At 39.2% G+C, this 15,039-nt stretch overlaps 1 protein-coding gene across 7 annotated transcripts in view; it reads left to right on the top strand.

Annotated features, from left to right (window-relative positions):
• Nucleotides 1-15,039, top strand: part of celf1 (cugbp, Elav-like family member 1) — a 147,644-nt gene that overhangs the window by 70,034 nt on the left and 62,571 nt on the right. For 5 of the 7 annotated variants that reach the window (XM_008405056.2, XM_008405055.2, XM_017304111.1 and 2 more), the window contains exons 6-9: nt 12,509-12,588; nt 12,799-12,966; nt 13,066-13,135; nt 13,435-13,557. In XM_008405056.2, coding sequence (XP_008403278.1) covers nt 12,509-12,588; nt 12,799-12,966; nt 13,066-13,135; nt 13,435-13,557 — 441 coding nt within the window. The remainder of the gene's footprint in view (nt 1-12,508; nt 12,589-12,798; nt 12,967-13,065; nt 13,136-13,434; nt 13,558-15,039) is intronic. The other 2 variants (XM_008405052.2, XM_008405054.2) reach the window with 1 other exon arrangement.

Here is a 15,039-nt window from a genome sequence, read left to right as displayed (position 1 = left end):
TTTAAAGGAATCATTACAATTCCAAAAGTTTTGATTACAATTTTATTTTACTTAACTGAGGTTAGTTTTTCTTTTCCATTGAATAATTGGGAAACAAATTTAACTTCTTACTCTGTGAACCAGACCCTAAACTTACTTAAAGTCTCGGTTGAGTTTTTTTCCCCTTCATTAATTACACACTTTTATTACATTCATTATATCTATCATGGTAATTCAGGGTGAGTTATTTTTAATTCTAAATAAATATCCTTGTTGGATATTTATTCTAAATATTTAATTCTAAAGATTTATTTAATTATAAAAATAAATAACCCTAACCCTAATGAAGGAGTTAGGGTTAGGAGATACATTGAAGGTAAATGTATCTCCTTCAAGATACATTTACCTAACGCTGGAATAAATGAAATGTATATTATGCAGCAAAGGAAATTAGAAGATCTGACATATATCCATTATGGAGATGATCGGTTTTGGACGGGTGATGTGCCCTTATTGCATAAACAATACTAAAGAATGACTGATATCATTAAAGATACAGGGGAGACGCTTTCTAGCTTTGCTAGCAAAGTCGTTAGCTAGCAGCTAGCTAATAGCACATCAACAACAGCCTAATGTCTGTATGATAAAAATACTGAATGGATAGATAAGAACAGTTTCTCCTCACCTGGCTGTCTCCTCCCCTCAGTAGTTCTTCAGAGAAAGGCAGACGCAGAGGCCTGTCAGTGTCTGTTGTATTTCATTACCTCTCTGCTTAAACCGCGACTCCGAGCTGAAGCAGAAACGATACTTCAACGTTTTCCGTCATCTGACAAGCAGCAAGTCTACTCCACTTTATTCACCAAAAACTGTTCTGTAATCTGTAACGTTCGCTACGTTGAGCTCCAGTTAGCCGCCTTATCTCACTGCGCGAGAGGCAACTGCGTCATGCGTCACGGGCAAAAGGTCAAAGGTAACAAGGTGACCGGCTTATTATGTTATACAAAAAAGAAACAAAAAAGCAAAGAATTTTAGCACATGTTTTTATGTGTCAGAAGAGGGCTTAGAAAATAATACAAAAAAAAATAAAACATTTGACCAAAAGGGCACTTGGGGGCAAGGAGCAAAAAGGGCAGGTGCTCAAGCACCCCCAGTTCCCTCCTCTGCACGTGTCTGCTCTGCAGAGAGTCAATCGAAGAGAAAGACGCCATGTTTACATAGAAACTAAGCTCCGCGAGGCTTTGTTGGTGAGACATGCAGCCATGTGAGATTTTCGAGGGCGTTTCTGGGCGGAGCTTGGAAAGGTCCATAGGGAAGTTTACGTGTTCCGCCGAAGAAATACCTCGGGGGTGAAGCATGTCAAAATGCATCAACAAGACGAATCTAATATGACATTTCAAAAAACAAACACTTGATGGAGTTTGGCTACATCGAGGCTCACTGCAGTGATCCTGAGCGATCAAATAGCAGGTAATGCAGCGCACAACTACCAACACTCACCCGGAAGACCATAGTGGTCTGAAAGCTAAACAAAATAATCCGATAATTTAAGTCAACGAGCTGGCAGCATAAAACGCTGTATTGTGCTCCTGATGTTGGACTGCCAGTAAGAGCTACTGGTATTAATATTTCACAGATGTTACGCCGTTTCTGCTCCACCCGCAGTGAACTCTCACACCAAACATCTGCTTAAAGCTGCAGCAGGTAACTTAAAGTAACAAAAAAAGATTTTATATAAGTATTAAAACTTTCGCTATGTAATATAACGTAAGATAGATCATCTCTGAAAAAAAAAAGATCTCCCTCTTCTGGGCATTCTGCAGAATTACTCCGCTCAGTCAGAAACAACCAATCAGAACCAGTATTAATCAGCTAGTCAAGCTATCAGGAAACTTTGATTCAGTAACTTGGGATTGTTTATTTTGATGCAACCTGCATTTGACTCTGAATGAATATTTCTGTTTTTCTTTACATTATTTGAGTTGGCAGTGTTGTGAGATTTATTTGACTTGTGTATAATTTAAGCTGTTGAGAACTTTACTGTTAAATATTGTTTTACTGATTGCAGGTTTTTCAGTTGTCCTTTTGACTGAATAGCTGCTGTATTTTGCCTGAAAATATTTTGTAATTTATTTCAAAATTAGGTGAGTTTATTGCTGAATTTTTCCATTTTGTCTGATCGTATAGCAGTATTTATACCTAAACTTAAAAATTAACAGCCAATCCAGGTGATTGCCAGAGATCCGCCTCATGGGTAATGGGTATCCGAATTGGCAGCAAAAAAATCTGATAGGAGTACATATATATCTGGAGTATATGTGTGTATATATACTGCTCAAAAAATAAAGGGAAGACTTCAGTGTTCACTTAAATGTTAAAGTGTTCCCTTTATTTTTTTGAGCAGTATATATATATATTACATATGTAGCTCCCAGGCCTCTGGTAGAGGACCCGAGCTCAGAGGATGAGAGAGACCACCCACAGAGGGTGAGAAAGATTTTTTATTTTTTTTTTATGAGAGAGAAAGAGAACTTTACATCAAAAACAACAAAATCATACCTGGAGTGTTTGGTAACTCTTTATTTGAAGGGTTGTGCATAAGTCTGACATGACATTGTCATGAACATGAAGAAGTCTTCATGAATATTTATGACTATTGTCATTAAGTGTCATTTAGTAAATAACGCTTTTAATACAAAGTTGACATTGTTTAAAATGATGTCTTGTTATGACAACTTGATATTAACTAAGAATCATCATCTGTTGTAAATAGGTCATAAGAGGCATTAATTAACAAACTTTTAAAAAATTATGTCATTTTGTAAGGTAAGGTAAGGTAATTTTATTTATATAGCACATTTTCAGCAACAAGGCAATAAAAAGTGCTTTACATTAATTAAAAGGAAATACAAACAAAATAAACCATAGAAAAGACAAAAAGAAGAAAGAGAGCTAAATTCTTTTCTGGGTTAAAAGTAATATAAACTAAGCACTGACTGTTCCTGTTAAGTATTTCTGGATTCCAAGTTTGTAGTTATTCTAATTCTGATTCCGATTCCATTTCTGGGTTGTATAATATTGATCTAAATAGTGCGTACACCACAATTTCTGATATTACTAATAAACTAAAATAATCTTTTCTGGGTTAAATAGGGAGTACTCCACTGTCTCTAACAAACTAAAACAAAAAAGAGGAAAGGACACATTAGGGAAAATGGCAACATTCAGACAAAACAATGGGCAAAACAGAGACATAAGTGAAGGCGGTGACGTCACAGGGCCATGAAACCAGGTGGCTGAGGCTTCTGACTAGTCCGATAGAGGTGTTGTTCATCTAGGAATGTCCTTGGGAGTGCTCAGCTCCATGGAAACAGGAGGGGGTGAGGAGGGAAGAGCGCGTTGTTTGCATATCTTCAAGGAGATTGGAAATATGCAGCCCTTCCAAGGCCACATCAGCCAAATCAGAAACAGAACGTCTTAGGTCGGGAAGATTATAAATTTCAATCTTCCCTAAAGTCTTTCCGATACATCTCAGTTCCCAATCATCCAAATTAATTTGGTCGTTCAACTGAACTGAAACTAGCAACTTTTCCAAGATTGATTCCATCCCGTTAGTGAGTTTTAGAGTCTTCGTCTCTGTAGACACCAACAGTCTGAGTGTTTGCTAGTTCGGCCAAGTCCGTCACAAATTTGTAGACAAGCCAGGAATCCACAAGCTCCAAACAGCAGAAATCCTGTTATCATGAATAAATCCAGGGTGAATCCCACCGGATGTGTCCCCGCAGGACAAGAGGCTCTCCTGTGCCTAGACTTCTCGTCAAAAATGTGATCAATTGCATTGAGAGATCGGTTGACCAGATCCATAATTTGTAGATTTGGATGATGTGCAAAGAAAGGCTAAAAAAAATACAGAAAAAGACAGGGCAAAAACAGAGCAAGCAGGGCAGGCATGGGCAGGGAGGGAGCAGAGGAAAAAAGTGTCCACCTTCATAGAGAGAAAGGTGTATTATTACATTACCCTGTCATTTGTTGTTAGTTTTAACTGTGATAGTAATGACACCATTATAATTGTCTCCTTAATATTCTCCCTTATACACTGGAACACAATGGACTTTAAAAAATAGCTTTATGTGATATATTATTTGCTGTCAATCTTGACTTTTGTCATCTGATTGATTCTATAATATTCCAGCAAGATGTCTACAAAGCATTAATGAACTTTACATTTGAAACATGACATTATTCAAGGCTGTTTTAAGTTGGACCACACGGTGATGCAGGTGCAGAGAATGCTCTCCACCACACAGTGATAAAAGCTCCTCAGGACTGAGTTCCCAACTCCAGATCTCCACAACTTCCTTAGGAAGTAGAGACACTGGTGGGCCTTCCTGATCAGACAGGAGGTGTTGGTGCTCCAGGTGAGGTCACTGCATATATGCACACCCAGATACCTGTAGCTGGAGACCACCTCCACAGCTGCTCCCCTGATGTGCAGGAGCTGAAGAGGATCCTTGTCCCTTCTGAAATCCACCACAATCTTCTTGGTCTTCACATTGATGCAGAGGTTATTTTCTCTGCACCAGGTGTTCCACCTCCTCTCTGTATATGGACTCATCACTGTTCATGATGCGTCCCACTACTGCTGTGTTGTTGCAAACTTCACTATATGACAGCTGGGGTGTCTTGCCGAGCAGTCATCCGTCAGCAGAGCGAAGAGGAAGGGGCTCAGCATGCAGCCCTGTGACGAGCCAGTGCTGAGGGTGATGGAGGAGGAGACGGTGTTGTGGATTCAGACAGACTGAGGTCTGTTGGTCAGGAAGCCCATAATGTAGTTCCCCAGTGAGGAACTCAGTCCGAGAGAAGAGCTTCTGCACCAGGGTCTGTGTGATGATGGTGTTGAAGGCTGAGGAGAAATCCAGAAAGAGCAGAAGCTCTTACCTCCACCGTAAGAGGTCCTGCTCTCTAGGTGAGTGAGGGCTATGTGGACCAACGATGAAATGGCATCAGCAGTGGAGTGGTTCTTCCTATAGGCATAGTGATGGGGGTCCACAGTGACGTCGCTGGAGTCCTTGATGCGATTCATCACTAGTCTCTAGAAGCACTTCATGACTACTGATGTTAAGGCTATAGGCCGGTAGTCATTCAGGCTAGTCACTGTGGAGCACTTGGGGACAGGGACCATAGTGGCAGTCTTCAAGCAGGTGGGCACAAATGACAGTGACAGTGAGGTGTTGAAGATGTCCGTCAACACCTCAGAGCTGATGTGCACAGTCCCTCAGTACTCATCCTGGGATGTTGTCGGGGCCTGCAGCCTTACGGGGGTTGATTCCTGGAGGGACTTCTTCACATCTGCTGTGGTCACACAGAGAGGCGTGTCACCAGGTGGTGGTATAAGTCTGATGCTGAGGGAGGTGTTAGCATCCTCAAAGAGGGTGTAGAACTTATTGAGTGCATCTGGTAGTGAGGGATCCCTTGGGCATTGTGCACTCCTGATGCACTTGATGCTCTTCCACATGCGCCGAGGGTCACATGTGAAAGGTGAAGTGACCTTGAATTTATAAACAATAGACACCTCAGTGTTATATGTTTGGCAGGCGGAATGAAGTATCATTTAGTTAATAACAACTCACTGAATACTAAACAGATTGTCACATCCAAAGTCTGCATCTCAAAAGCTGTAGGACGAGTTCAGTCGGATATGACATCAATGAAAAAGAGAAAATGGCAGCTTTGATCCAAAATGGCCAACTTCCATCTTGTCCTGTTGGCTTCGGACCATGGCTCCAAGAGACTTTTTGTAAGTCCTAACAAGATACATGTGTACCAAGTTTCGTAATTCTGGGTTAAACATAGCTTGGGGCTGAGCTTTTAAAATCTTCTAGGGGGCACTGTAGATAAATTAGGCCACACCCACCAACGATTGTTATGGATTCCTGTCGGGGGTGTGATAAAGATCCATCCTAGTGAGTTTGGTGCAGCTCGACTCAAAACTGTGGAATTTAGAGCTAAATGTATGGCAACGGTGTTACAGGTCACTTCGCCAGGCCGCCACACCTACCTGCTTTAAGCAAATCTGTTGGTGTTGGACACCCAGTCGCACCAACATGTCTTCTGTCTCTGGACACAGTTTCTCTACAAGTGTATCAAATTACATACCTTTACTATGAAGTAAGGTCAATGCGGAGGGTTTTTTGAAATTTGCTATTTGCCGCTGTTGAGCTGTTTCTTGTGCAATTTTTGCGTCAACCTTAAAAATGTTTCGCAGTCCCCAAAAATCAAATTCAGTGGAATAATAATCAAAACCATGATTACAATAGGCCTTAGCAGCACTTAGCTGCTCGGGTCTAATAACAATCCTTACAGTGGAACTTAATGTAAGTGGTAAGTAATGTGTTCAGACCACAAAACATCAAACATTGACAGTTCAGTTTAGAGATGCTACAACAAAAACAATACTTGTCCTTAACACTAAATGTAGCAGGTATCTTCAGTTTTACATCACTCCGAATATGATTTGTTGATTTCAGTTTAACTAAAATATGGAAGCTGTCTTTACCCAATCCATTTTCAGATGTATGATGTAAGATCTATCATTGAATGGCATTAGCTCCAGTTTACACTGCAGACTAGATGGTGGTGGTATTGCACACTTTCAGTTTTTTTGAAAAGCGCCATAAAAAGACGAACAGCATCATCGTGAAGCCAGGAAGAAGAAGAAATGTTCAAATTCGCCACTTTTACTCACATAATATTGCCTTAAAAGTAAAAAGACCACTGATAATAGTGAGGAGTTTAGGTAAATTCAAGCTGGGGACCTCCCAGTTTGAGTTGGGCAATAAATAACACACCTGGACAAGAACCAGAGGAAATGAAATGTGGGTCACAAAAGAAGACCGAAGGGACCAAGGCTGCTACAGTGTTGCTAGTTGGTGGTAAGTTTAATTCAAAATGCTAATCATCTTTTTTAATTATAACAGTGCAGTACATATATAAACAAACTTACGTTGGTTTCAGAAATAGTTATTTTATCAATTGTATTGTGACCTATATGATTATTACTATAACAATCATTCAACTTCATGTTATAACTGCATAAAGGTTCTGTTTGTTGCAACTTAATATAGTTTTCTTCATAAACTTAACCGGGTTTTAATTAAGCTCAGTATGCCAAAGAGACTTTGATATTGTGAGGCTGTTATAACTTGTTCATCATTGTTTTTATCTTCAACATATTTTTGCAGTCTAAGCAAATGAAGATGAAAGAGGAAGCCAGAGAAAAGGAATCAGAAAACCTAAAGACTTTCCTGTCTCAGAAGAAGCTCTGGCTCCACCAGATCACCAACCAGTTCTGAGGATGAACCTCCACCTCGTCTTCATGGTGGAAATTTTTTCCTTTTTTTTTTTTTTTTACACTGAGCAGCTGGCCACATTTTTATCAACAGCAAAAACTGGTGTGTATTAGGCACTAGCCTAATAAACATGATTTGATTTAAAGATAACTGGACAGAATTTTCCCCCTTGTTAATCTAACATTTCTCTTTCATACATTTTATTTGTTGTTGGCTTTCAGGGCCCTGTGATGGACTGGTGACCTGTCCAGTGTGAACCTTGCCTCTCATCTGATGGCTGCTGGAGATGGGCACCACCAGCCCCCCTCACCACCCTGCAAGGATCAGTGTGTTCAGATCATGGATGGAAAGATTTTAAGGTAGTTTGTCTCCTTAAGTCCACACTTAAAACAGCTTCATAGTTAATGCCAACATCAACTGATTCTATGACATTGCTGACTATTATTTTCTACTTCTAACATAAACAGGCAAAAAAGACACCCAGAAATGTTTTTCCACCCCAGGCATCTGGTCCCAATCATCAGTTCTGATGATGTCACATACATGGCGAGTCCACAACGTCTTAAAATTGTAAGTCTTACTTTTTTCTTTGCCGTTTTTCTTTACTCTTTAAAATAAAAAGCCTTTCTCTGTTTAATTGCTCTATTGTTCTTTTTGTAGGTTTCTGTAAGGTGCAGTGAACGTTCTGTCGTTGATCCTCACTGTTCTTAGTTGTCAGTTTGTCTGCAGTAATACTGGAATACTGTGACTTTGTATTAAAACAATACTCTGTCCTTGGTGAAACATTTTTCCTCTAAAGTGTACCTATTGTTTTATTGTGCCAATTTTTATGAGTATGTTGTCTGTAAACTTTGAATATATTGACAATTTGTAAAATTCTGTGATAGTATATTGGTAATGTACTCTTCAAAAATGTGAATATATTGAATACACAAAGTAAGTTTCATCAGCCGTAAACTGTGTTGTAATGGATCCTTCTGTGTTCTGGTAACCTGAAGTGTTTGCAGTACTGATGTGTGTATGAAGCATGTAATGTACAAAGTGGCAAATCAGAATAATAAAACACAGTGATAAGTAACTAAAAAGTGTACATTAGCAATTATAATAAACCAAAAGTGTAATTGGTGCATACTGTGGTGATCACAGATTTACAATTACAGTGTTGAGATGTAAATGTAACCCTGTCCGTGTGAGATGAGTCCTCGCTGTTCCCTGGACTCTGCGTTGTGTCTTAAGGGCTTTTGTCGGAAGGAAACGAGACAGGAATCTGACACACACGGCGGTTGAAATCGTGGTTGGGACCGTTTATTCGGACCACCCGACAGCGCAGCGGCTTCGCCTTTAGAATTCAGAGCAAATACTGTCAACATGTTTCATTAACGCAGTTATTTTTGATTTACAGATACAGCATATATAAAAAAAGAAGAAAAAAACAAAATGATACAAAACTAACTACTTGAACATTAAAAGTAACATTTGGCTACATTGAGGAGCTGGCGGTCAGCATTGCCTACCTTTAGAATTCAGAGCAAATACTGACCGTTGTACCACCAGCACACAGTAACGAACGCCAAGTACGGCGTTCTTCAAAGGACACACTTTACAACGTTCCGCAACCCAAAGAGCAGATTCAACACTTTGGTGACATGCGCCACCACATTTAAGCACTGTCCTACATATACACCTCACATAATTCTTTGTTCACAAAGATAAATCATTCTCGCCACTCCCTCAACACATCTCTGAAAGCGCCACTACAAGTTATATACTTTTGTTCATATACTTTTGTTGCTCATATACAACAAAAGTATATGAGCATATGTAATGCTCATATACTTTCATCTTCATGAGCATATGTAATGCTCATATACTTAAAATACATTCTAAATATATTGTAAATGTAATTCAATCACAAAAATAGTACACTCAAAATATGCTAATCAGGCACATTTACATTACATAAAAAGTTGCATATGTAAAGCATACAAAGTATAATTTTACTTGTTCCCAAAAGCATGTTATAGTACACTTTAAATTGTGATTTTCTACAATTGAATTACTATTAACATACTTCAAGTATACTGATGATTAGTCTGGCTTCATGTATTCGCAAGTATGCTAAAACTTAGTACTGCTTAGCATATTTATGTTTCACCTGGGATGTTTCAGCATATTTTAATATTTTTGGTGGGGAAAACAGAATTGAATAGGAAAAGAATTGTCTGATTGGATGTATGGTGAGTATTTTACAAAGCACACTCATAATTTTTATATATATGTATTTAGTCATATTTATATAAATATACAAAAAACAAAATACAAATATATTATAGAGAAACAGATTATTAAATAATACCCAATAATATGTGTTATACATATTCATATTCATATTCATGTTTATATATGATGCCCAGGGTTTCCCCCAGAAAAGTTGCTAAGCCCGGTGGTCTGACCGCTGACGCAGTCCACCATGTTTTTGTATTAAAGATGTTAAGTTGACAGGAAATGTAAAAATATTACTGGGTAAATTATATGTTACGGGAAAACAACACCAGTGAAATATATTTAACCCTTGTGCGTGCGAGGACTGTCGCAAATAATACAAGTGTGTGGGGTCAAGTGGACCTAATTTCTGGACACCAGGGTTAAATCCACAATGAGTTTAAAGCCACAAATTAAAAATAACAATTAAAATTAATTTTAATTATTTGCACTTCTGTTTAATCCAAATTAAGTCAGTGACATCAGGCCCTCGGGGCTTCAGGGCCCAGTAAATACTTATATTTTAACACAGACCACAGATACATAAATGTAACATTTATTTATTGAGAATATCAATGCTGCTAAATTTGATTTAATGGTTTCAGCATACATAAATTAAAAGATTTTGAATTGTTTAAAATGTAAATGTAAGGGCTGCACTGTGGCACAGTTGGTAGAGCTGTTGCCTTGCAGCAAGAAGGTTCTGGGTTTGATTCCCTCTGCATGGAGTTTGCATGTTCTCCCTGTGCATGTACTCTGGTTTCCTCCCACAGTCCAAAAACATGACTGTCAGGTTAATTGGCCTCTCCAAATTCTGGCCTCTCTAGGTGTGTGTGTGTGTGCATGGTTGTGTGTCCTGTCTGTCTCTGTGTTGCCCTGTGACAGACTGGCGACCTGTCCAGGGTGACACCGCCTCTCGCCCGGAACGTTGGCTGGAGAGGCAGCAGCACCTCCTGATCCCACTAAAGGATGTTAAGAAAATGGATGGATGAATAAATGTAAGATTTTAAGGAGCTGGCAAGTTTACTTTGTAAAAGTTCAAAGAACGATCTTCATAGTTAGATTGGTTTGTTACCACATCAGCAATCTGATGCTGTGAGTTTAATATTTGAGTTTGAGCTGTTTGTTCACAAATACAAATTAGTAAACTTATTGCTTTTTAGACTGGTCAGTTTTGGGGGAGGGGATTAAATCTAATCCCCTTCCCCCTTCCGTGTGTCTGCTGTTAGTGGTGCTGATGTTTTTAACAGGGAAGAGGGCCCCTAAGTCAAATTCTGCTCCAGTCCTCATCCAGCCTTGGACCGTCCCTGCATGATGAGGTAATCTGCTGCACTACGCAGAGATGTGCAACAAAAGGGAGATTTCATTTAATGCTGCTAGTGTGGCTTTAGTAACTCTTTGATTTCGTGTCTGTCGAGTTTTTAATAAGTGTCACGGAAACTGTTTATGGAACGAGATTTTAAATGTCCATGCGCATTATCTATGACTGACTAAGTGGACAAGCATTTGGTATGGTTTGATGCTTTGTGTAACTGGAAAAATAATACTAAAAAATAAAATTATATAAGACCAGCGTGAAGTGTGATGTCGAGGTGAGTGCGAAAGCTCCTCACCGGGCTGAATCTGCATGATGAGGTTAGCGCTGGTCCTTTAACCACTAACGCTCCGGCCAACCGGGAACAGTCCAAATTAAGCCACACACTGGACAGCGTGTTGAGACGTAAACACCCCACATAATTCTTTGTTCACAAAGATAAATCATTCTCACCACTCCCTCAACGCATCTCTGAAAGCGCCACTACAAGTTATTCTTGCGGTTCACATAGAGCTGCGCAACCAGAGCTAACCAGAGCTAACCAGAGCTAACCAGAGCTAACACAGTGGGGTCTAAACACTTAGCTTTAGAATTCTCCAAAGAATCATAATTCCTCACAAGGGGTTGCCAGGTTCCAAGAATGCAAAGTCTGATGCTCTTTCAAGACAGTTATCTTCTGACACTGTCTCCACCAATGCAGGCACATCTGCAACCAAACCAATGGCACTCTTAAGCTCTCTACAGGTCAAAATCATTGTCTGGTTGATAGAAAAAGACTCCCAGCACCTCAGTAATTTCAGGATCTGTTTGCTTTACTCTGAGTCTCTCTAATGATTGGATATCTGCTCTTGGAGTGCATCTTGCACATCTGCAGCTCATTTGCTTAGTAGCAGCTGTTGATATGAGAAGCTGCAAGACAACCATTTTCTTCTAGATGACTCCTCCACGGTAGGCTAGCCAGCGTGAACTCCCCTGTGAATCTTCTTGTTTCTTGTGATTTTTTTGGTGTTATTGAGATCTCTTGGAATCCAGAATCTTAAATGCCTTTTTAAAGGTCTTTGACTGCTATCCACATTTTCTGGAGTCAGAATCAGATCCACATTGCAGCTCCAAAGCCTCATCTCCATGCCTGCTCACCACAGTTCCATGTTCAATTTCCCTGGACCCTAAGGATACAAAGTAAATCCTCTTTGTTCGGATCTTGATTACCACTTCCTCTTCCTGCAAATCCTTCAAGGAATCAAAAGCCATTTTTTCCATGCAAACAGCTATCACCAGTCATACTCACCCTCATCCAGCGATTAATCTATTATTCTGCAACTCATCCTCCAGATAAATCCTGGACCTGACCCAGAGAGACAACATTATTGTTATTCACTTTCTTGTACATATTGTAAATAAATATTTTAACTTCTTTGCTTTTGTGTGTGATTTTACATGTGGATCAAAAACCTGACACCCTTCATGAGAGGGTCAAAGCTTTGAGAAACAAACTGCCACAAAATTTAACCCAAACAAATGTAAATCATTAGTGCTGTAACATATTTTATGATACCCTGTCTAAAACATTATTAGGACATTAACACATTTCATTTTTGTCTTTCAGGATGCGCATTTGTAACATTTACAGGTCGACAAATGGCCCAGTCTGCTATCAAGTCAATGCACCAGTCACAGACTCTGGAGGTGATGTGCAATTAGGACAAATAATGATCTGTGATGTTCTTTTAAGGCTAAAACTACCAAATTACAATATTTGTATTATAAATGCATCTTTTTTCAAGGGGTTGTTTCTTTTTAAATTGCAATTAGTACTTTATATCAACTAAAAAAATCATATTTCAGTACATATTACAGTTATAGTATTAATTAACTTCCTTTATTTTTGATGTTAAGGGTTGTTCATCACCCATTGTAGTGAAATTTGCAGATACTCAGAAGGACAAAGAGCAGAAACGCCTGGCTCAACAGGTGCAGCAGCAGATGCAGCAACTCAGTGCCACTTCCATGTGGGGAAATTTATCTGGTTTCCACAATCTTGGACCACAGTTCCTTGCAGTGAGTGTGGGTCTATTAGTTATTCTCTTTGTTTTATTCAAAATGGAACCATTAGCTAAGGTTAATTATAACTTTTAAAGCTAATTTCAATGTTGTTGGCTGTAGCTCTACTTACAGTTGTTGCAGCAGTCTACCTTCACAGGAAATGCACTCAGCAATTTACACCAAGTTTCAGGTAAACACACATACACCCTCACACACGCGCACACACACACAAGTTTGTATTTCTACCCATATTAGGATTTTGTTTTGACATCCATTCATTTTATTAACTGCATTTATGCCATACCCAGATATTTTTCCCAACCAATACCAGTGTATTTAGAACCTTAACCTTAATCTAATTCACACCTTACCTCTAAACCTTACCTCTAGCCCTAAACAGGCCACCATATTAGGATTGGGCTTTTTGCATAGTAGCCAGAAGAAGGGAGTTGGTGGGGTTTAGAAATTGACTGTGCGTGTGTCTGTCAGGTCTGAATTCCATGCAGAATCTGGCAGCTTTAGCTGCTGCAGCAACAGCTACACAAGGCACAACTTCAACTTCCAACATCATGACGACATCTAATAGTCCATTAAGTGCTCTAGCCGGCTCAGGTAAAAAAAAAAAATCAGTCATACACTGCATTTGTATACTAAATTGCAACTTCATTGTTTGATTCTCCCTCATTCTTGACTACAGTACTCACTTCAGTCCATTGTGAAATAAAGACTAACAGATATATTCTATTGTATTTGGTATTCATATTTGGAGTTTTGGCATTCGAAAGTGTTTGCTTTTAAGTTTTGTATGAAGTACACATAAATATTAAGTGGTTTATCAGTATTGTAAGTAAAATATGAAACAAGCACCCACCTACCACTCACCTTATAGGAGAAACTGCACCGACATGCCACATCAGGAAACACTGTACTATGATAAATCTAATTTTACATAACAAAATGACCAAAATATTCTCAGATAGTAAAGTCTACATGTGGAATCATTTTATGGTATTTCAATGTACATAGTTTCAAACTGTACTTCAATAAAAAAAAAAAAAACTATTTTATTCCACGGTTATCCAAATGAGGGGTGGAATCAAATCGGAATCAGATCATTTTTGTTTTGATGAGGTGAAAAGAAAAATGGTCAAAATAACTGCCCTGACAATTCTAGAGTTAAAATACTTGCAGGGTTTCCCACAGAAATCTTGTTAAGCCTGGTGTTTGGGCACCAAGGTGATCCACTGGTGGTTACCTGTGTTTTTGTATTAAAACACACTGGATGAAAAGTGGGATTTTTGACCCTGTATTCTGACGCAAATGCAGCTAGTCAGCGACAGATATCGACAGTCTACATTTTCACTCACGGGAGTCRAAATCTGTCGATTGCGGAATCCTTGGAGGGGGGGAGTGGCGGTGGAGGGGAGCGGGCGAGAGGTGTTAACGACTCTACTTAGCATAGCATAGCCTAGCATATGCAAAGGCGCTTCAGCAGACCCACGTGGATTCTCAGTCATTGGATGAAAATCAATGACATCACAGTTCACCATTGACATGTGATTGGTTGGTTGATGTGTGCCCATTGGATAGCACTTATCTTTATAAATAAACCCCACCCCATCATTAAAATTTGTAATGCTGTATTTTAAAAAAATCTATAAAAAGAAATGCTGTATTAAAATATATTCATTTGATATTGCTTATATGCAACATGTTCATATATGAGGAACATAAAAGAGACAAAAGCTTTTTTTTCTTTATTTATATATTTTTTTTTACTGTTTGCACACAGAATAAGACATAAATGCTTGTCCATTTCTGGACCATCTGGCAGTGTTTTTKTGTCCAAACATGAACATTATGCTGCGTTCAGGACAGGCCCAACGTCTCTCCTGTAGCGTAGACCTGACGTCTTTCTGTAATGTAGTCCTGATGTCACTGAGCTCCTGGTTGGAGGAACTTGGGGTCCATCCTGACACCCCCTCAGAGCTGCTGCCATCCTCCCAGAATGCCACCTCCTCTGCTGCCAGCACTCTCTGCCTTCCTCCATCAGCTGTTAATACAGAACAGACAATCATTATGAGCTACAGGCAT

Source organism: Poecilia reticulata, linkage group LG3 (genome assembly GCF_000633615.1).
Source record: "Poecilia reticulata strain Guanapo linkage group LG3, Guppy_female_1.0+MT, whole genome shotgun sequence".
Taxonomy (NCBI): domain Eukaryota; kingdom Metazoa; phylum Chordata; class Actinopteri; order Cyprinodontiformes; family Poeciliidae; genus Poecilia; species Poecilia reticulata.
Note: the sequence above shows the minus strand (reverse complement) of the source record. Positions and strands in the feature narration are given on the sequence as shown.